Here is a 21796-nt window from a genome sequence, read left to right as displayed (position 1 = left end):
AAGGTTCTTTAAACACTCGGCTCTTCCTTTACCTGTGTGCCTTTTAACCTTATCCTAACAAGAAGTCCTTGTCTAACTGCCTGAATTAACTGAGTCTTTTCCTGGAGCCTCAGGCCGTGTCCATATGCGAGTGATGATTCCAAATGTCACTCTGCTCATGGTTGTTGCACTTTCTTAAACCCTTCTGTCTTAATTGTTTCTGTCTTGGCATATTTCTGCCATTGTTTTCACCTCATTGAAGAGTTGAGTGAAACAATGTTTGTTCATTGGATTTCCCATGGAACAATGCCACTGGGAAGTGTTATGATGGTAAATTGTCTCTCAGTTTTCCCCCAAGTCCTTTGTCTTGGTGTCCCAGCTGCGTAAGCATTGTCTTGGGGTGTATGCAAGGCCTCAGGGCGTGTTTCTGCTTCCAAGTGGTGAATGACTGACTGCATAGTCTCCCTCTGCAAGAAATGGTTTTAAGCCCCAAGACCTGCTGGCTCTGCCTTCCTTCTTATTTGTCCTTCTGCTTCAGTCCCAAGCTTTTGTTTCTCATTCGTATCTCATGCACCGTGTGTGGTATATTCCATTCCTTCCTTTCAGCTCTTTGACTGTAATGGTAGAAATAGTGTACTTTTTCCAAAGAGATTCTGACAAGTATATACTTGTTTTGGCTCTTGCTTGGGGCCTGTAGGCTCCCTTGTTGTTCTTTGTAATTAAAAGGGAGAAAGATGTGAATGTGGGCTGAAGACAGGATGGGGGTGTCAAAACTTACACCTGATTCTGGCTCTGACTTGAAGTCTTCCTCTGGCCTTGGACAAGTTCCTTATATCTTCTCTTTTTCAATGACTTTAATGAATAGCTCAATCTGCTTCTTGGGGACATGTAAAATATTGTTGAAAATACTGTTGTTGAAAATATCTCCCTAGATAGCTTCTCAGATGCACAGATGCCTCCTTGGGCTAATTCCAAATTCATGTTTGTCTTTCTCCAGCTTGGCAGGGTCCAGGGTCAGATATCTTAGTTACCTTTTGCCTGAGCACTATCAGGTAGCTAATCCATTTTGCATAGAAATAGGCACGTCAAGAATGGACATTTGTTAATTGTATCTGTCTTAATAAACTCACAAGCAAATTAAAGTAGAATGTGCTTATATAAGCCAAGACCTGTTGCCAAAGAAAGCTATGTGTGTATGCTTCCAGTTATGGGCATGTGCTGTGTTATGTAACATCTAATCCTTGACCCCTGGATGTTATCCAGTGATAGTCAGTTGGATTTGGGACCTAAAACGTCCCAGGAGCTGCTTGTAGCCTTGCTGGAAATGAGATGACTCCATGGGGTTTCAATCCTGTTTTGTTAAATAGTTTCTTCCACTGAGCCATTTGACACGGCCCAGCTGAATTTCAGGAGCATCGATATTGTTTATGCTGTCCCCTGGAGTCCTGGTGTGGTGCTGTAGAATAAGCACTGGGCTGCTAACCACACCGTCAGTGATTCAAACCTTCCAGCCACTCCTTATAAATCCTACAGGGTTACTGTGAATCGGAACTGACTCAATGGCACTTAATAACAACATGCTTTCTCCTGGATTCTCTGAAGAGAAGTTTTGAATCAGAGCACAGCTGCTAACTCTTGGCAGCCTGTCCCAAACTTTCAGAAAAGGGTTCTTGGTATTCCTGTGGGCATCTACATTTCTCTGCAGGAAGTTCCAGGTTTGCTCTGCAGAAGAAATTTAAGATCCTAAACAAGTGTATGAGTCTTCCTGGGACAGAGAACATACTTTACATCCTCTCTGAACCAAACACCTTCCCTGGGCAGATCCAGGTCCTATCCCTACTAGTGTACAGAGACCTAGGCCTCTGGAAGAGCATTGCCTTAGACTGTTATGTGTACTGTCCAGTCGGTTCTAACTCATAGCAACCCTGTATAGGGTTTCCAAGAGTGACTGGTGGATTGGAACTGCCGACCTTTTGGCTATCAATCCAATGCTTATCCTACAGTGCCACACCAGGGCTCCGAGAGCTTTTTAAGAAACTAAAACATCACAGATATAGTCTTTTTTGTGTCGTTCCCTGATCTCATTTTCTTCCCATTCTACCTAGAAATGATTTTACCCTTCTGCTCCAGTACAATCATTTCTTGAGTTTGGTTACAATTCCCAGGCATGTCATAACAGTTTTCCTAAATATACATAATCTTCAGTATCTTTGCGTATTTTGAAATGTTATAAAAATGGCATCACACTCCATTTACTTACTAATTCAACAAATATTCATTGAGTATGTACTATAGTCATGCACTATGTTAGGCACTGGGGATATAGCAGTTAACAAAATAGACAAAAAACCTGCCTTCATGGAGTTTTTGTTCTAGAGGATCAGAGAGACAACAGACAACATAAAGAAGTAAAAAACACATACTATGTTAGATAATGATAACACTAAGGATGTTATTGTTGTCTAGTTTCAACTCATAGTGACCCTATATAGGGTGGATTTCAATTGCCAACCTTGTGGTTAGCAGTCCCGTACTTCACCTACAACACCCCACCAGAGAGAGGGTCCTGGTGTGGCGCTGAGGGATAGTTCATGCACTGAACTACAAAGTCAGTTTGAATCACAAGATTGGTGGTTCAAATTCACCGGCTGCTCCTTGGAAACCCTATGTAGAGCTGATATAAGTTGGAACCAATTTGATGGCATATAACAACAACAATTCTGTATTATGATATTTTTGCTAATCATTATAGTTTTTTTTTATATTTGTGGTGAAAATATCCAGAACAAAATATTTGTCAATTCAACAAATTTGACATATACAAGGACGTTTCATAAAGTTTATGGAAAATGTTTTTATTATCTTTTATTCCACTTTCCCACAAACTTTTTGAAGCCCCTTTGTCACATTCAGTGACTGTATGTTCTTGTACAACCAATATCACTATCCTTTTCTGAACCATTCCACCACCATTAACTTAAACTCAATGCTCCCTAAGCAAACGACTCACTACCTGATCACTAATAATCTTTGGTTTCTATGTATTTGTTCATTTCATGTAAGTGAGATCATACAGTCTTTGTTCTTTTGTGAATGACTTATTTCATCCAAAATAATGTTTTCAATGCTCATCCATGTTGAAATCAATGTGCAATGAGATCCACTTATTTTGAAATATATATTTCTAGTTCGTTGATTTTCTTTAAAAAAGAAACTTTTTGTTGTGAATTAAGTGAAGGTTTACTGAGCAGATCATGAGTCTTACATTCAACAAATCATAGACTTCATTTCATTACAATGATTGCAATCTCGTCCATAAACCATCAATAAACTATTTACCTCTATTCACTTTAACTCTTGCACTTCTCTTCCCTGTGTCTTCTGCTACCTTCATCTTTCCTCTGACAACTTCCCTCTTGTCTATTGCCTTCCCCATCACCCAAGTTAACATGTGACTATCCTCTAGCCAGTGAATAATTTCCCTTTTCTTCCACCCTTGTTGACCATTATAGAATGTTTCTTTTAGCAAGAGAATCTTTTCTTAACTTTTTACAACAGTGGTCTCATAAAGTATTTGTTCTTCTTTTGTGATTGATTAAATCACTCAGCATAAGGTCCTCCAAGCCTATTCATGTTATGACAGTTTTTTTTATTTTTATTTTTTATGAGAACACATCTTTTTTCTTTCTCCTGTCCTGATGTGTGATTTTCAGGAATGAGGGGAAACATCAGGAGAATATATATATATATATATATATATATATATAGTGTAAGTTTTTATTGTGAATTGAGTGATAGTTCATATGGGATTGGTTTTACACTCTTTGTTTTGTTGCAATGATTACAATCTCCTCCATGCATCATCTTATTCAATAGTATTTGCTTCTATTCCCTCTGTTTTTTGGGGGGCGGGGGAGAGGGGGAATGTACACAAAAAAACTCAGTTATATATAATCATTTAAACAACCAAAGGGCACATTCTGAAAGCCTGCCTCCTAGCTGCCTTTCTCTTTCCATAAATCTAGAGTCCTCAGCTGCTCTCTCTCGCCATGTCTTCATCTCTGCCTCCATCTCTGGTGTTGCTGCTTCTCTACATAGGGTCCCACATTCCACTCGTGCTCTTCTCCTTTGATGGTTCTAGGGTCCTTGGTTTCTGGACTGTAAGTTTAACTACTTTCCCTTTTTTGTTACAAAACTTCTACCTTTATTGTTATGACAGTTGCAATTTGTCATAACAATTATTCACTATTGAATCATAATTATTCCCATCTTCTTTCACCGGACCCGTCTAGACAAGATGAAAACTCTTCAGTGGGGATCTACCTTCCCCAACACACTACTAAATTAAACTCCCTCTTGAAAACTTGTAAGCCAGTACTTTGTGCCTTTATAGTCCCTCCATTTTAGGTAGCCAATGTCTTAAGTTGTCCTTCCCTATCTACCCTGTATACAGAGGGAATAGGATTGATACTTGATGTGGAGACTCCTTCCCTCTTAGTTGGTATTTTGAGCTACTACATCCATAAGTATGGATCAAATTATAGCAATTTACACTTATTTCTTTTTTCAAAAATTGTTTTTTTATCTTTCTCTAGTTGAGTTGAATTCTGATCATCAAGCCATCAAGGCTATGTCAAATGGGTAGTATCTACAAGTTTAGGCATTCTTGTGTGTCTCTCCTCACTGCATATCAGCTGGACGCTTCACTCTCAGCTCTAGCTATCTGTGGCTATGTCCTTGTTCATGGGCTCAGGAGTCCCCAGGTCTCACCACACTTTGGACCAACTATCTCTTCCTCTTTTCTCTCTCATCTCTAGGTCGATGGGAATCTATGGAACATGGTCAAACTCAGCCCATATTTTCATTGCTGCCTTTCCCCCTCTTGTACTCACCAATAGACCATTGTGGTCATCAGCAATCTTACTGGTGTGCAAGCAATCAATCTGATCATGTGTTCCCTTTGAGTTTCAGTCTTAGAGAGGGGTTTGTCCTGAAGGGAATGGATTGCTTGCTTTGATGGCTCCCTGGTGAACAATTTGCTTGTTCTTGTAGTAGCCAATCAGACCGCCATTTTTGTTTTAGATTTTTCCTGCTGGTCATTATATCAAATATCTTCTGTTCCTCTAGCTGCTCCAGGCTGTTCTGCTTGTCCTTTCAAGTGGGAATGTCCCACCTCAGAAGGTTCTGGACGGGGCTCAGTATTCCACCTAAGGTCCTATACACTACAAAGGCTCCTCAAGAGGCCTATTTCACTGGGCAAGTTCTAGAATCTCTTTTAGGTATTCCAATCAGTTATAGGCTGAAGATGGGCTTACAAGCTTTCTGTAATCATGTTTCCCGATACTCCTTTCTATCCCACTTAAGTGTCTATTTTACAAAGAGTAGGCAAGGGAAACCAATATTAGAAGACAGCCAAGTATCTTAACATTATTTATGAGGTGTTTTTCAGACTCATCATTATTCTTCAATGTTCTATGTAGTATTCCATTGTGTATGTACCAAAGTTTGTTTAACCATTCTTCTTGATGTGTAGAAATGCTGTCTCCAACTTTTGGCTATTGTGAATAGTGCTGCAATGAACATGGGTATGCATGTATCTATGCATGTCACTGTTCTTATTTCTTCAGGATACATACCAAGCAGAGGGATTGATGGATCAATTTTCTTTCTTTCTTTCTTTTTTTAGAAAGCACCATGCCATTTCCCACCAGTGGTTGCACCATTTTACAGTCCCACCACTGGTGTAGGTGAGTGCCAGTCTCTCCTCACCCTGGCTAGCATTTATTGTTTCCTGTTTCTTTTGAACTTTGCTATTAATCCTGGGGCAAAATATCTTATTGTATTTTGATTTGCATCTCTCTAATGATTGTGAGTACTTCATATGTTTGTGGGCTGCACGAATGTCTTCTTTGGTGAAGTGTCTGTTCATGTCTTTTGCCCATTTTTAAACTGGATTGTATTTCTTAATGTTGTTGAGGTATTGAAGTGTTCTGTAAATTTTAGAGAGTAGTCCCTTGTCTGATATGTCATTGCCGTTTGTTTTGTTTTTTTCCTGAGTGTTCTCTTTTAATCTCTTGGTGAAATCCTTTGATGCACATAAGTGTCCGATTTTAGGAGCCCCCAGTCATCTATTCTGTCTTCTGTTGTTTGTGTGTTTTCATTTATGTTTGAAAGTGTATTTATACATTATGTATTAGAGACCCTAAATTTGTCCCTATTTTTTTTTTTTTTTTAACTGATAATCTTTATAGTTTCAGGTTTTACATTTAGGTCTTTAAGCCACATTGTAAATACATTTTTTTGTACATGGTGTGACATATGGGTTTTGTTTCATTCTTCTGAAAATGGATTTCGAGTTTTGCCAGCACCATTTATTGAGAATATCTCTTCCCCATTTAATGTGCTTTAGCCCTTTTTTTGAAGAGCAATTGACCATAGATGAATGGATTTACTTCTAATTTTTCAAGTCTGTTCCATTGATCTATATGTGTTTAGTTGTAACAGTACCAGGCTATTTTGACTGCTGTGGCTAAGTAGTAGATATTGGGATTGGGAAATGAGAGGCCTCCTCCTTTTGTCTCCTTTATGAGTAATACTTTGCTTCCCCAAGGTCTCTTTCCTTTCCATATGATGTTAGTAGTTAATTTTTCCTCTCTTTAAAGAATGATGTTGGAAACTGATTTGGGATTACATTATAGCTATAGATTATCTTAAACATTTTCATAATATTTAAGTCTTTCTACCCACAAGCATGATATATTCTTCTATTTTTGTGGTTTCTTGTGGTAGTGTTTTGTAATTTTCTTTGTATAATTCTTGATTCTCTGCTTAGGTTTATTCCTAAGTATTTCATATTTTGGGTGGCTATTGTATCTAGTGGACTCCTGGTGTGGTAGTGTTGGATTAGCTCTGGACTGTGAACCACAAAGTAGGCAGTTCAAACATACCAGCTATTCTTTGGAAACCCTATACAGGGTCGCTATGAGTCAGAACCAACTTGACAGCACGTAACAACAAACAATTGTAAATCTTATTGTTTTCCTGATTTCTCATTAATATAGAGGAATCCAACTGATTTTTGTTTGTTGATCTTGTTCTCTGACATTTTGCTGAATCTTTCCATGAGTTCCAAAAATTTTCTTGCTGAGTCTTTGAGATTTTATATGTATGGAATCATATTATATGCAGAGAGAATTTTACTTCTTCCCTGTCAATTGGATGCCTTTGATTTCCCTTTCTTGTCTTATACTTATAGCCCTGGCTAAGACTTCCAGCACAATATTGAATTGTTGTTGTTGTTGAGTGCTGTCGAGTCAATTACAACCCATAGCGACCCTGTATAGGGTTGCCAAAGAGCAGCTGGTGAGTTTGAACCACCGACTTTGCAATTCAAATGACTTTGAAGTCTGATGCATTAGCCCACAGCACCTGATAATGGCATCCATGTCTGGTTCCTGTTCACAGGGGAATGCTTTCAACTTTTCACTGTTAAGAGTGATGTTGGTTGCTGGTTTTGTACATATTTGTACATATGCTCTTAATTATGTTGAGGAACTTCCTTTTTTTTTTTTAATCAGGAATTTGTGTTGGATTTTGTCAAATGCTTTTTCTGCATAAATTGATGTTATCATGTGGCTTTTTCCTTTCCTTTTTTTTTTTTTTTTAAGTGTAGTAGGTTATGTTGATTGTTTTTCTAACAATCCCAGTACACTTGATATGAATTTCATTTCATCATGTTATTGTATGCTATCATAGAGACCCTTTGTAGGGTTTCTGGGACTGGCTGGTGGGTTTGAACTGCCAGCCTTGCAGTTAATAGTCCAGTGCTTATCCTACAGCACCACACTAGAGCTCATGATGTATAATTTTTTTCTAATATACGTTATTGGATTTTATTGGCTAGGATTTTGTTCATGAGGGATATTAGTTTATAATACTTTTTTAAATTTAGCATTGTCTTTGCTAGTTTTGGTATCAGGGTTATGCTTGCTCCATAAAATGAATGCTTATTTTCTCATCTTGCATGATGTTAGGGAAGTTTTCTTTCAACAACTCTTTGAGAATTTTCTCTGTGAATTTTGTTGTCTTTTCCTTTTCTGGAATTTCAGTTACCCATAATTTATTATTCTTCATGATGTCCCATACAAATCTTAGACTTTATTTTGGACTTTTCCTTCTTTTTTTTGGATTGTTCTTTTAGCATATTAATATAAAGAGTTTTATCTTCAAATTCACTAGTACAGGGTTCCATTGCTTCAAATCTACTCCTTTGCCCTTTAAAAGTATTGTCCATTTCTGAAATCTTAGTATTAATATTTTGGATTTCCATTTGAAAGTTTTGTATTGTTTGAACAACTGCATTTATTTTGTTTGTTCTTGTGTTTTCCTGAATTCTTTCAAAGCTCCCCCCGCCCCCCGTTCACCTTGCTTTCTTTGATTGTTCTATAAATTCATTGAAGTATCTAAATATTCTTTTGAATTATTTCTCAGGTAGTTCCAATATATTTTCTTCCTCAGAAATGTTTTCTGGCTCTGCATCTTGGTCTTTGTTTGAGCCACTCTCTTATTTCTTAGTATGTACTGAAATTGTCTGTTGTTTCTGTCTGCTGTTTCTTAGTGTGAACTAAAATAGTTTGTTGTATTTGTCCTTAACTGATGATGTGTGTTTGGTGTGTTCATAGACTCTCACCAAACATCTCCTGGCAGGTGTGATTAGAGAATGGAAGTGTGTGCACCATATGTAGCTTATGCAACTTGGTTTAGAGTGGGTTTGGCTGGTGTTGGCTGCTGTATATTGTTGATCATGTGGTATAGGAGCTAGATTTTGCAAAGTCAGTGAAGCTGCCAAAGGTACAGTTGTGGCTGGGCTGTATGGGCACAGTTTCTGTTTCTTGTCAGGTGGTGCAAGAGGAAAACACACACACATGTATACACACAAGAAAACAATACTGAAGAAACAAACAAGAAAACAACAGTGAAAAGAGAAAATAATAAAGGAGATTAAAAAAATAAAAAACAGGCAGCAATAAGAAAAAAAGAATATAATAATTAAAAAGAGAAAAAGGGACAAGAATATAGAGTTATAGAAGAGAAAAATAAGAGAAAACAAAAGGAAGTAAAAACAAAAACACACACACAAAAGAAGTAAAAACACTAAAAATAATTTAGAGAGGGAAGATGAAAAGAGGAGACTAGAGAGTAGTAAAGAAAAATCACGAGAAGAAAAGGAGAAGACAAGGGAATAACTAAGAAATAGAAGAAAAGAAGAGAAAAATGAAAGCAGAGTCAGAAAGGTTAAAAAGCAAGGGAAGGAGCAGAGGGGGACAGAGAATTATCCCTCCAATGCAAAAAACACACAAAAACCCCAAAACAGTGCTGATGTTGTATCCAAAGAGGAAACTCAGAGGGGCTCTTGCCAGCCAAGGTTCTTATGAGCTGGGTTGGGGAAAGATGTGGACTGGGGAGGGAGTTCCTGGCCATAGGCCTAGATATTGTATATGTTCAGGACACCCAATCCAGATGCAGTTCATAGATGCTGATTTTTTTTTTTTTTCTCATATAACAACACTTGCATTTATTGGGCCCTTACAATGTGCCAAGCAGTTCTAAGTATCTACAGACATTATTATCTCATTCAGTGCTCCCAACAGCCAGGTGATCAGGTGAATTAGGCCTTATTGTTTGTGTTACTGTTTTTGTTGTTATGTGTGGTGGAGTCAGTTCTGACCCATAGCGACCCTGTACAGGGTTTCCGAGGCTGTAAATCTCTACGGAAGCAGAAAGCCTCATCTTTCTCCCAGGGAACAGCTGGTAGTTTTGAATTGCTGACCCTGAGGTTTGCAGCGCAATTTGTAACCACTGTGCTACCAGAGCTCTTTTCAAATTTAGTAGATAGTGCCAAATTGCTGTCCAAACTGATTGTATCCATATACATGCTCTTCAGAAAAGGGTTAACATAGTAGGGCTTAGGCTATTATCTTTAGAAGGACTGCTTAGAAGGATGGCCCTTGACTGGCATCTGGGAACTTGGATTTCTGCAATGTTCCCACTGTTCCCTAACCTACGGGTAGTATATCATGCCTGGATTATTTGTGCAAACATTGTGGTTTATGTTGAACACCCACTTTCCTTCTGGGAGTTTGAAAATTTGTAATATATATATATATAGGGAGTATCTATGTAGTAGCAAACTCTTGGACACTGAGTCTCCAATCGGCTTTCCTGACAGAAACATCGTCCTCATGTGGCTAACTTTTCATTGTTGAATGATAAGAATAGTTTGTGACCCTCATACAGAGATACAGAACATGGATTTCTCCAGACTTCACTTATATCCTTTTCCCTTATGACCTGGCTGTGTTTCTTACTACATCACTGTAATAAATCTTAGCCATTTGTACAACTATCTGCTAAGTCCATTAGGGGTCATTTTGGCTATCTCTATTAAGAAAAACCATAGAAGAATTGATGCATTTGAGTTATGGTGTTGGAGGAAAATACTGAAAGTATAATGAATTGCCAAAAGACCAAACCAATCTTTGTTGGAAGTAGTACAGCCAGAGTGATCTTTGGAAATTAGGATGGCCAGACTTCATCTCTCATATTCTGGACATATTATCAGGAGGGACCAGTTAGTGGAGAAGAATATCATGTTTGATAAAGCAGAGGTTGGAGAAAAAGAGGAAGACTACCAATGAGATGGACAGGCATAATGGCGACAGCAGTGACCTCAGGCACAACAACAATTTGGGAGGTTGGCCCAGGACTGAGCAGTATTTTGTTCTGTTGTGCATAGGCTCACTATGAGTCAGTACTGACTGGATGGCACCTAACAACAAGAACATAACATTTTTACACATTTGACCAGTAGTGAAAGTCCACATTGTCCTCCCTATTTCCTTGCCAGATTAAGTATTATTCAAATTTAACTGTGAAATTGTATCCCATTGGTATCTAGATTGTGTTTCCTTGATTACTAGCGAGTTTGAGCATCTTTTCATATATTTTGTGTCCAATTGAGTTTCTTCTGTGAAATGCCTATGCCTACTCAAATTCTTTACTTGTTTTGTTTTTGTCGTGTCTTAAACTATGTTGTTATTGTTGTTAAATACCATCAAGTCAGGTCAGACTCACAGTGACCCTGTGTAGGGATTCCAAGGAGTGCCTGGTGAGTTTGAACTGCAGACCTTGCTGATTAAACTGACCCTATAGTTCAGTGCTCATCCTACAGTGCGACACCAGGAGTCCTTATTAAACTATATAAGTTCTATAGATCAGGACACTAATTCTTTGTTGTTTATACACACTGCAAATAATATCTCTCTGTCTGTGCACTGTTTCTGTTTTTTATAGTGTGTCTTACTTTAGGAGCCCTGGTAGCATAGTGGATTACAAGCTGGGCTGCTAACTGCAAGGTCAGTAGTCCAAATCTACCAGTTCCTTCATGGGAGAAAGATGAGACTTTCTGCTCCTGTAAAGATTTACAGCCTCAGAAACTCTATACAGGGTCTCTATGAGTCAAAGCTGACTCCACCGCATTTAACAAAAACAACAAACTTGCTTTATGAAAGTGTTTCATTTTAATGTCAAGGATGAAAGAATCTTTTCCCTTATAGGATGTGTGTGTGTTTCTTGTGTGTCTTCTCAGAAGTTGTATGGAGTAGTGATTAAGGAGCTTCGGAGCCATACTATGTCAGTTCAAATCCCAGTTCCATCAATTATTGTGCAATTTAGGTCAAGTTAACCTCCTTGCCTCTCAGTTCCTTTCTCTATAAGATGGAAATAATTGTAGTTCGTGCTTAGTAGATAGTTGTAAGAAACACACAGATATATAAAGGGTTTATAATAGTCCAAAGCACCATGAAGACAGAGATGTGTTTTCACTACTGTATTCCCAGAACATCAAGCTGAATGCTTTTTGCCCCTCTTCTGCCCTAGTTTTCTCTCTCTTCTCTTTTCTTTCCTACTCCTTTGATTCTGTAAGAGGACAGACTCAGCCATCGGTATCACTCAAAACTAAAGAGACTGCCAAGCTCTGGTGGGAAATAAGAACAGCACACCGCAGCGCTGCGTATCTGGAATGCTGTCTGACAAGGCAAAATGTGAAGTGCTTTGAGGATCAAATGTAACCCTCGAAACTCATATGACCCAAGACAGTAAGAGTTTGGCTACAATTAACTGAGATCTGGTTAGAAAGTTACTAAAGTACAAAACCAAGAAGTTGACTCTTGTCTGGACCCAGTTTGACTCACCAAACATTCCACTGGACATTCCTTCAATGGACATTCCCTACACATACCTTGATATCAGGCACCAACTCAGTGGAGTGCTGATCCTATAGGGCCACACAAGCATGCACTCAAACCTCCAGCTTTTCAGTCAGTAGCCAATCATGTTAACTGTTTGTAACACCTGGTTGTTATGAGGTGCCATTGAGTAAATGCAAACTCACAGCTACCCAAGGTGACAGAGCAGAACTGCCTCATAGGATTTCCTAGGTTACAGTGTTTATGAGCTGGAGCCCTGGAAGCATAGTGGATTACGAGTTGGACTGCTAACTGCAAGATCAACAGTTCTCTGTGGGCGAAAGATGAGGTTTTCTGCTCCTGTAAAAATTTACAGCTGTAAAAACCCTATACATGGTCCCTATGAGTCTGACCCAACTTGACAGAACTGAACAACAGAGTCTTGGTGAAGTGTTGTAGGAAAAGCATTGGGTTGGTAACCACAGGGTTGTCAGTTCAAACTCACTAGCCATGCCTCAGAAAGTCTATTCAGGGTCGCTATGAGTTGGAAGTGACTTGAGGGCAGTTAACAACAACAGTCTCTAAGAGAGCACTTTGGAAGATCTTTTCTCCTATGGAGCCTCTGGAGGTTGATCTTTTGTTTAGCAGCTGAATGCTTAACCATTGTACCACCCAGGGATCTCTTTTAATCAGAGAAGTTTAGAGAGGGGTGAGGTCAACGGCAAAAACATCACAAGAGAAAACAGCTTGTAGTCCTTAGGCCTAAAGATACTGGGTGGGGGACATGGGCTGCACACACCACATAAGCTCTCATCTTTATACTGACTGACTGATTTCTTCTCTCCTGCTCTTTTCTTACCTTTTGCCTTTCTTACCTTGAAGCCAATCAGTAGATCCTTTGGCTCAATTCTGGTCCGTTTAGCTATATTGTATATTTTCTAGTCCAGGACGGCTAACAATTCTCACAACCTACCCACCACTCATACCACCTCCCTTCTTAGTGTTCTTCCCTGTGATACTGTAGTTCCTAATGGAAATCTCAAAACCAGCCAGGATGTATCAGCAGCTCATACATGGCCTTTCCCAACCTCTATTCTGACCCTAGCTAAAATGCTTTTATGGTTTCAGTCAATTGATAGATTAAAAAATAAAGTAAAACTCAAAACTAGATTAAGCTGTAAGGTTACCAAAGTGGATTCAAAATCTTTATTGGTAGCTAGCTGCTAAGCATCTATTAGGTAGAAAGCAGAGACAGGAGCTGCCTAGGACTTCAGGTTGTAAAGCTCCCTGCATTCTCTGACTCGAGAAGCACAGGATTCGCATTGCCAAGGTAACATTTTACCCCTTCACGTTCAAGTTCTTCCATGTCCCCTTTTTGAGAACAGTTATTGGGACTCTGCTCCTTTCTCTCCCCTTCGCTTCCTTCTTCACTCCTTTGTTCTGGGATAATCCTGGGCATAATGTGGTTGGGCACGCATCTCTAGAAAATATTTGAACTAGGAAGCCCATGACCCACAGATAGAGTCCATTTCCTTCCCTCATTCATAAGTCTCTTGAAGCATTTGGTTAAAACTATTCCTTTCTGAATATTAGAAAGGTTTTATGTGTACAGGTACTATGAACCATCCCTTTCTAACATCACTGCAGAAGACGCATAACTTAGCAATGTACGAATGAGAGCATGACTTCTTTAAACACGTACAAAAATGCATTGGATTTTGTATTCAACCAAGAATCTATATATGTTTCCTTTCTTCTTTGTCTCCTGTCCCAACTATATCTGTAAGGTTATTGTTGTTTTTGTTGTTAAGTGCTGTAGAGTAGATTCTGCTCATAGGGATTCCAAGGAGCAGCTGGTGGGGTTGAGCTGCCAACCGTGTGGTTCTGAGCCCAGTGCTGATCATATAGTGACACACCAGGAGGTCCACACAAAGCAGGACAAACAGACTTGAAATTTAGATTCAGACAATACCCACTGACCACTGTGGGTGATGTTTACATCCATTACTAGTGGATGATTTTATTCAAATCCTCCAAAGAAGACTGTTGTGAAACAATAGATCTAGTCCATTCACTTCACCTGTGTTGCAGAATCTTGTCATATTAATTCTCCTGTGAAAATGAGTCTCATAGAAATTGATGGTAACACAGGAAGCTTCTCTTTCTCTCTCTCTCTCTCTCTCACACACACACATACACAGAGACAAAGCATCTAAAACTATATAAGAAGGTGTTCACCCCTGAGACCAGGGGTTGGAATAGTTTGTGAGGAGTACCTCTACATTTTATTTTTTTCTTTAAAATAAAACACACATGCAGAGAAGAAAGCATCTCCACTTGGAATGAGAGAAACAGCAAGTCCAAAGTAACAGTTTGGACTAGGAAGTCTACTTCTGGGGCCTGGATGGAAAGGATATTGTATTCCTTTGGCTGGATCTGTTTTGCCATATGCTCCAGCTGAGTGAGTGAGTTTTCATTTCTTTCTCAAAGAACATCATTTTGAGTTCATTGTACCCAACTGTCATGGCTGTTTGCTGCTGTGGGATCATTGACTACATCTGTGGGAATAGATGGTAGAAAAGCTCCATATCATCAGCCAAGAAAAGGCCAGGGCAGACTGTGGAACAGACCATCAATTGCTCATATGCAAGTTCAGGCTGAAGGTAACAATTAAAACAATACATGAGATCCAAAATATAACCTTGAACATATCCCCCTGAATTTAGAGACTATCTCAAGAATAGATTTGATGCATTAGATACTAATGACCAAAGACCAGAAGTGTTGTGGGATGACATCAAGAACATCGTACAGGAAGAAAGCAAAAGGTCATTAAGAAGTAAAGAAGGAAGGAAATGACCAAAACGGATGTCAGAAAAGACTCCGAGACTTGCTTCCAGTGTAGAGATATATAAGTAAAAGGAAGAAATGAGGTGACCCTGCTGGCATTTAAAATGCTAGGGACATAACTTCTAGCATCACAGCAACGTGCAAACTACCACAGTACAACAAACTAGCAGAGGAGTGGTGGTCAGGATACATAGCTCTCTACTATTTCCTCTTCCACTATCTTGTTACTTTTATAAAGACCAAAGTGCTCCCTTCTTACAACAAGCAATAATCTAATAATCATCATCTAATCTAATCAACTTCACTGAATTTGAAACTGACTGCCTAGGGACCAGTTAGTTCTCTTCCCTTTAAATACAAACATCTGACCAGACATTGATTTTAAGTATCCCAACAACCAAAATCTTAGCACGGTTTTTACTAACTTCCTGACTTACTTCTATATAATCCAACTTCGTTTTTGTTTTTGTGGCTAAATTAATTTGAAAAAATGCTCTCTTATACAATCCAAATGGTTTCCTGGAAAAGTGCTTTAGTACTGAGATGCTGGGGTATGGTGAGAATATGGTAAGAACATGATGGGAACATGGCAAGGATGTGGCACATGTGGGGCTCCCTGCAGAAGGTATATTTACATCTTGGAGCCCCTCAGACCCAGTGGACTGGTTGAGCCTCCAAGCCAAGGATCTGGCCCAGCAATGAACTGTGAAAAAGGTCTTTTGGACCAGCTCCTGTAGCTCAAGGATGCAGAGGTAGGTCCTGATGTTCTCCATACCCTGCTGGGATGGTTTGCGACCTGCCCCCATCTCCCAGGACAGTAAACAGGTTTGTTTCTGGGGAGAACCCACCTAAGAAATCAAAGAACTTAGGCATCAGAACTTGGGCTAACCAAGGCAAAACTGAGTCTTAGCAGGTCCTCCTATTCCTTCAGACAAAAGAAATTTGTTGCTAAAAGGTAGTTGATTTCTTCTCTTTTCTGATGTTCATTTAGAGAAGGGGTGGGAAACATCCAGCCTGTGGGCCTTAGGGCCTTATAAGGGGTCGTTTGGTCTGGCCCTGTCAAGGCAACCATAGATTCTCCCAGCTATCACAATATAGCAGGCTAATTTTTAAGTTAGTGATTTTGTATGGCCAGCGAATAAGGTTATAAATATCCAAATGGCCCTTGGCAGGAAAAAGATTCCCCATCCCTGACTTAGAGTGTACAGTGTGATGGTGACAAGAGGTGCTGGTGTACAAAGCCTCAAGGGGGTAAATGGACACTTGCCTCCTTCCGACTACTTTAGCTGTCTGTGACGTATTCCCAGTTGCCATCAAGTTGGTTCTGACTCATAACAACCCCATGTGTGTCAGAGTGGAACTGTGCTCCACAGGGTTTTCAATGAAGGATTTTTCAGAAGGAGATCACCACACCTTTCTTCTGAGGCCCCTCTGGGTAGACGTTAGCAATTTAGCAGGTAAACTAAGTTGAGTTAGCAATTTAGCGGGTATACTGCACCATCTAAGAATCCTGACTGTCTTTAATGATGTTTGTTAAAACAAAAGACAAAAAGAAAATTCCACATGGCCATATGTATTTGTCAAAACATACAAAACTATACACTTAAAATAGAGACATTTTATTGTATGCAAATTACAAGTCAGTTCAAGCTCACCATCTGCTCTTTGGAAATCCTATACAGGGTTGCTGTGGGTCTGAAGCGACTTGATGACACTTAACAACAACAACAACAACAGCAGTTGATCTGGGGAGCACAGTGACTCTGTATGATAAGCACTGGACTGTGAGCCACAAGGTCAGTGGTTCCAGTCCATTAGCCACTCTACTGGAAAAAGATGAGGGTTTCTGCTTCAGTAGATTTACAGCCTCAGAAACCCTCTATAGGGCCACTGTGAGTTGGCACTGATTCAATGGCACTTAATAACAACAACAGTTGATCTGGATAAACAAAACAAAAAGTCACTGTAAAACAGCACACATGAAATAACATGCCAATATTTATAGTGGGGAACATGATATAAAAGAGTCAATGAAATTTGCTGATGACTAAAATATCAACACTCATGGAAGCAGCAGTCAAGAAATCAAATGGCACATTAGGCAAATCTGATGTATAACACCTCTTCAAAGAGTTTAAGAGCAAAGATATCAGTTCGAAGACTAAGGTGCACCTTAGTCAAAAGCCATGGTATTTTCAATAGCTTCATATGCATGTAAAAGTAGAACAGTGAATAAGGAAGACCATGGAAGAATTGATGCATTTGAATTATGGTGTTGAAGCAGAATATTAAAAGTACCATGGACTTCTAGAAGAACAAACCAATCTGTGTTGGCTCACATTCTCCTTTGCACTCTGTGCCTTAGAGCCCAGGATGGATCCAACAGTCAGCTCAGTACCCACAGCACCCTGGAAACTGATCTTCAGTTTGATACAGAGCAAGACAGGTCTTGTCATCCAATGCCCTAGACTACAGCTAAAGGTGGAGGAGGTAGAGTCCTAGGGTTTTTTTTAGAAGAAGGTGGGTCCCAGACGTGTTGAATTCACCTACTGATAAGAACACACCTATAGTATTATGTTTTGGAATCAAGGAGTATCAAGGGACTAAGATGGTGGCAACTGTTTCTGTAATTTCCTAAACAGCACAACCTAAGCCAATTCTCTAGAGTCTGTGACTGAGGGACAAAAGTCTGATGTTGCAATCAGTACTCACAGCACTGTGTCTGATGTGTCACTGTAAGATAAGCACTGGACTACTAACCATAAGGTCAGAAGTTCAAACCACCAGCTGCTCCCAGAAACTCTAAACCAGGTTGCTATGAGTCAGAACTGACCCAATGGCACACAGCAACAGCAATCTACGCTGTATGAGGCACTGCAGAATCATGGGGAACTACTGTTGCGGTACTCACCGAATTGAGGGGGAGGTGAGAGACAATCAGAACAAACAAAATACTTAGACCAGGACAGTGTTTTAAAGGAACTCAACAGGGAATTAGATGCAGACCAACAGGGGCTGTGAATGAGTGTGTGAATCTGCATGCACACAGGAGGTAAACAAATCCAGTCATTGGAGCCTGCCACGCTTTGCGTTTATAACTTGTTCCCTCTGCCTGGAATGCTCTTCACCTAGATAACCATGTAACTCACTCTCTCATCTCCTGCAGGTCTTCATTCAGCAAAAGTCATCACCTCCTCTAGGAGACTTACCCTGGGCCATCCTACCTTAAAGCAGAAGTCCTACATCTTCTCTCTTTTTACTCCTAGGGATTTCTCACTCTTGGATACAAATTTTATTTACTCACTTATATCTCTTTCAATAGAATGTAAACTCCATGAATGCAGAGACTTGAAAAAACAAAACAAATATTTTAATTTGGAAATAGTTCCAAATTTTTAGAAAAGTGTAAGAATAAGAATCATATGAAGAATCAGAAACCCTTTACTTTCTTTCAATCTTATAACCTCCCCAGCACAACACCCATATATTTTTCCTGACCCAATTTGAGGCTCAGTTATACACCATGACCTTTCACTGCTAAATACTTCACTGTGTCTTACCTAAGAGTAGAAATACTCTCTCACCTAGCCACAATATAATTACCAACTTCAATCAGTAATACTATTATAAGACTTTTACAGAGGAGCCCTGGTGGAACAGTAGTTAAAGCAGATGTTTTCCTCTGTTTTGTTCAATGTTATACTCCCAGCTCCTAGACTAGTACTTGGCACACTGTAGACACTCAGTAGCATTGGTTGACTTAATGAATGAATAGTTTGCCCTAGTGTTCCCGTCTCTCATGAAACAGACTTTTGGTTTACCAAACTTGCAAGTAGTTATAATAATGTACTTTTACCCTCTGAATTTCTTCTGCTGGCACGCCTCAAAGCCGGGCATAAAGGTAAAGATGCTCTCAGCCTGTGAGCAGGTCATCAGTTGCATCAAACTGAGGACAGTGGCCCATATTTTAATGGACTTCAGAAATGTTGGTTAAAATACTAGAAGAAGAAAGAACAAGTTATGAGTTTCATCCATAGAACACAGAGGGGTGAGCAGAGCCTGGACAAACTTCTGTCAACAGAATAAGGAAGCAGCATCTCTTTCTGCTTTAATTCAGAAATATTTGGAAATATTTCCAAAGAGTACAAAATTTAGGAATTAAGCAGGGGTCCTTTGGTTAGAAAGTGATGAATTTTCAACTTTGAATCCAGTCAGCTCTTTGAAAGTTTGAATACACATTATCCAAAGGGCAACTTTATTTACAATTGAATCACTGTACATGTGAGTTTAAAAACAAAGAGACAATTAGGTTTAAGAAAATAATGAGTGGTTTTTATTCCTTTCAAATGTTTAAGAAGTAGATAGAAAGAAAATATCTTGCTTTGAAGAAAGAAAAAGAAAACTGTTCCCTTATTGCTTTGGGTCTACAAATAAAGGATGATTGTAATAGGACAGAACACAGATAGGCCATACAGTTCCCCACAGTGACAAAAGTCACTTCGTGTATAGCTGGACAAATTAAAACTATCCAGGGAAGCAAGAAAGATACATCACCAAATTCACAGGAACTCCAATCCTATGTCTTAAACCTGTAGTTTCTTTCTAACTTCCAGCTCAGTTTTATCTCTGGACTTCAGAGTTGTATCTCATTTGGCAAAAACATAGTACCTCATGGTAAATTCCTGTTTCAGCACCCATATCATTCCCTAGTAACTCATTTTGTTATTATAATAATCAAGTAAGGTTAATCTGTTGATGGGGTAGATCCAGTAACGACGTGATTTCATTCCCGCCAGTTCTGTTGCTCCAGACCCAATAGAAATGGGCACGAGAGGCCATGGACTCAGTTTCATGCGGTCTGAACAAGTAAAGGGTGCTCAGGACTTCCCCCAGCCCAGTCCATAGCTTTCAGGTGGAGGCAGGGTCCTGGGAAGATGTCAACAGCACCCAGCTCGATTTATAGACCAGAGTACATCTAATGTGTGTAAGGATCAGTCAGGACAAACACAAGCAAGCAAGAGGGCATGCTCCCTGTCCAGTCCTTAGAGAACTAATCTGTCTGACACACCTTATTCCAGAGAGCAGCAGTCATCCTTCAGAACCAACAAATGCCTGTTTTCCCTATATGCTCCTTGGTCCAGCAAAGCTAGGCATCAGTGCAGAAAAAGCTGTTACAGGTGAAGACCCCAGAAGGCCCTTGAGCCAGCATCCATCTACAAGCTCAACACAGAGAACTGATGCTTCATCTAGGTTGGTTCTTAAAAAAGTTGATGGAAAAATGGAATGAAAAGATAATGCAATTTTTTAATGAACTTTAAAAAACCCCAATAGTATATATACTCATCATGGTGTGGCATATAGAATAAAGTGGTGAACCACTAGGTCAGTTTGAACCACAAGGTTGGAGCTTCAGATCCACGAGCCATTCCTTGGAAACCCTATATAGGGTTGCTATGAGTCAGAACCAAGTCAACAACACTTAACAACTACAACAAATATATATGTATATATTTATATATGTAGTCCTGCTGTGGCACTGTAGGATAAGCACTGGACTGCTAACCCCAAGGTTGGCAGTTGAAACCCACCAGACATGCCTTGGCTACCCTATACAAAGTCACTATGAGTTGGAACTGACTCGATAGCACTTACAAATAGCAATATATACATGATAAACACACACACATATACATACATACCAGAGGGCTTCAAAAAGTTCATGCAAAAGTGTAATTAAAAGACAATGGAATTTTCCCACAAACTTTTTGAAGCCCTCTAATGTGTGTGTTTAATGAGACAAGATGGCGGATTGGGTAGACGTGCAGTGAGGAACTCCATCACCAACCACACAGAATACCGGGCCAAGCAGTCTCCGTGGCTTGTCCCAGAACTCTGAACCACATATAAAGGAATATTTAGAAGTTTGGAAGGCTTACAGCTAGGGGAATTTGTAGCAGAATCAAGAAATCCATTACTTTCTAATTTAAGATGCTCAGCTGTTCCCGGAGGCACCATCTTGGGAGAGACCAAGGAGTGGGGTGGGGGTGGGGGGGGGCAAAGGATCAGAGCAGCCACGAATGCCTGACAGAACCTTGGAGATACAGGTGCAGACATTTTTTTTTTTTGGTATCTGTTCATTGGTCTCTCACTGTCTGCACACCTCCATTCTGGTGACTAGAGGGGATGCCTGAGTGAATGGACACCCCACTCCCTCCCCTGGAGGGTTCTAGTACGCATGTGAACAGATCTCAAAATTTAAAGTGACAGTTCAACTTAAAATCAAACAGTCACCACTCGTCTGTCAGTTTGTCATACTGTGGTAGCTTGTGAGTGGCTGTGATTCTGAAAGCTATACCACTGGTATTTTAAATACCAGCAGGGTCACCCATGGTGGACAGGTTTCAGATGAGCTTCCAGACGAAGACAGACTAGGAAGAAAGAGTTATGAATTACTTCCGAATATTTAGTCACGGAAAACCTTATAAATAGCAGAGAAACACTGCAAGATATAGTGCCAGAAAATGAGCCCCTCAAGTTGGAAGGCACTCAAAATGCAACTAGAGAAGAGCTGCCTCCTCAAAGTAGAGCTGACCGTGATGACGCGAATGGAGTAAAGCCTGTGGGAGTAAAGCCCGCAGACCCTTCATTTGCTGATGGGGCACAACTCAAAATGAAGAGAAACAGCTGTAAACATCCATTGAAAATCAGAACATGGAATGTAT

At 39.7% G+C, this 21796-nt stretch overlaps 1 protein-coding gene across 1 annotated transcript in view; it reads right to left on the bottom strand.

The window, feature by feature from the left end:
• Nucleotides 1-18891: 18891 nt before the first annotated feature.
• ABCA4 (ATP-binding cassette, sub-family A (ABC1), member 4) overlaps nt 18892-21796 on the bottom strand; it is a gene marked incomplete at its 5' end in the record, with an annotated part of 210699 nt that continues 207794 nt past the window's right edge. The window contains 3 exon segments of the mRNA XM_006831046.1: nt 18892-19177; nt 20022-20049; nt 20549-20552. Coding sequence (XP_006831109.1) covers nt 18892-19177; nt 20022-20049; nt 20549-20552 — 318 coding nt within the window.

Source organism: Chrysochloris asiatica, unplaced genomic scaffold (assembly GCF_000296735.1).
Source record: "Chrysochloris asiatica unplaced genomic scaffold, ChrAsi1.0 scaffold00002, whole genome shotgun sequence".
In the NCBI taxonomy this organism is placed as follows: domain Eukaryota; kingdom Metazoa; phylum Chordata; class Mammalia; order Afrosoricida; family Chrysochloridae; genus Chrysochloris; species Chrysochloris asiatica.
The sequence above is the reverse complement of the archived record's forward strand: the minus strand, read 5'-3'. Positions and strand labels throughout refer to the sequence as shown.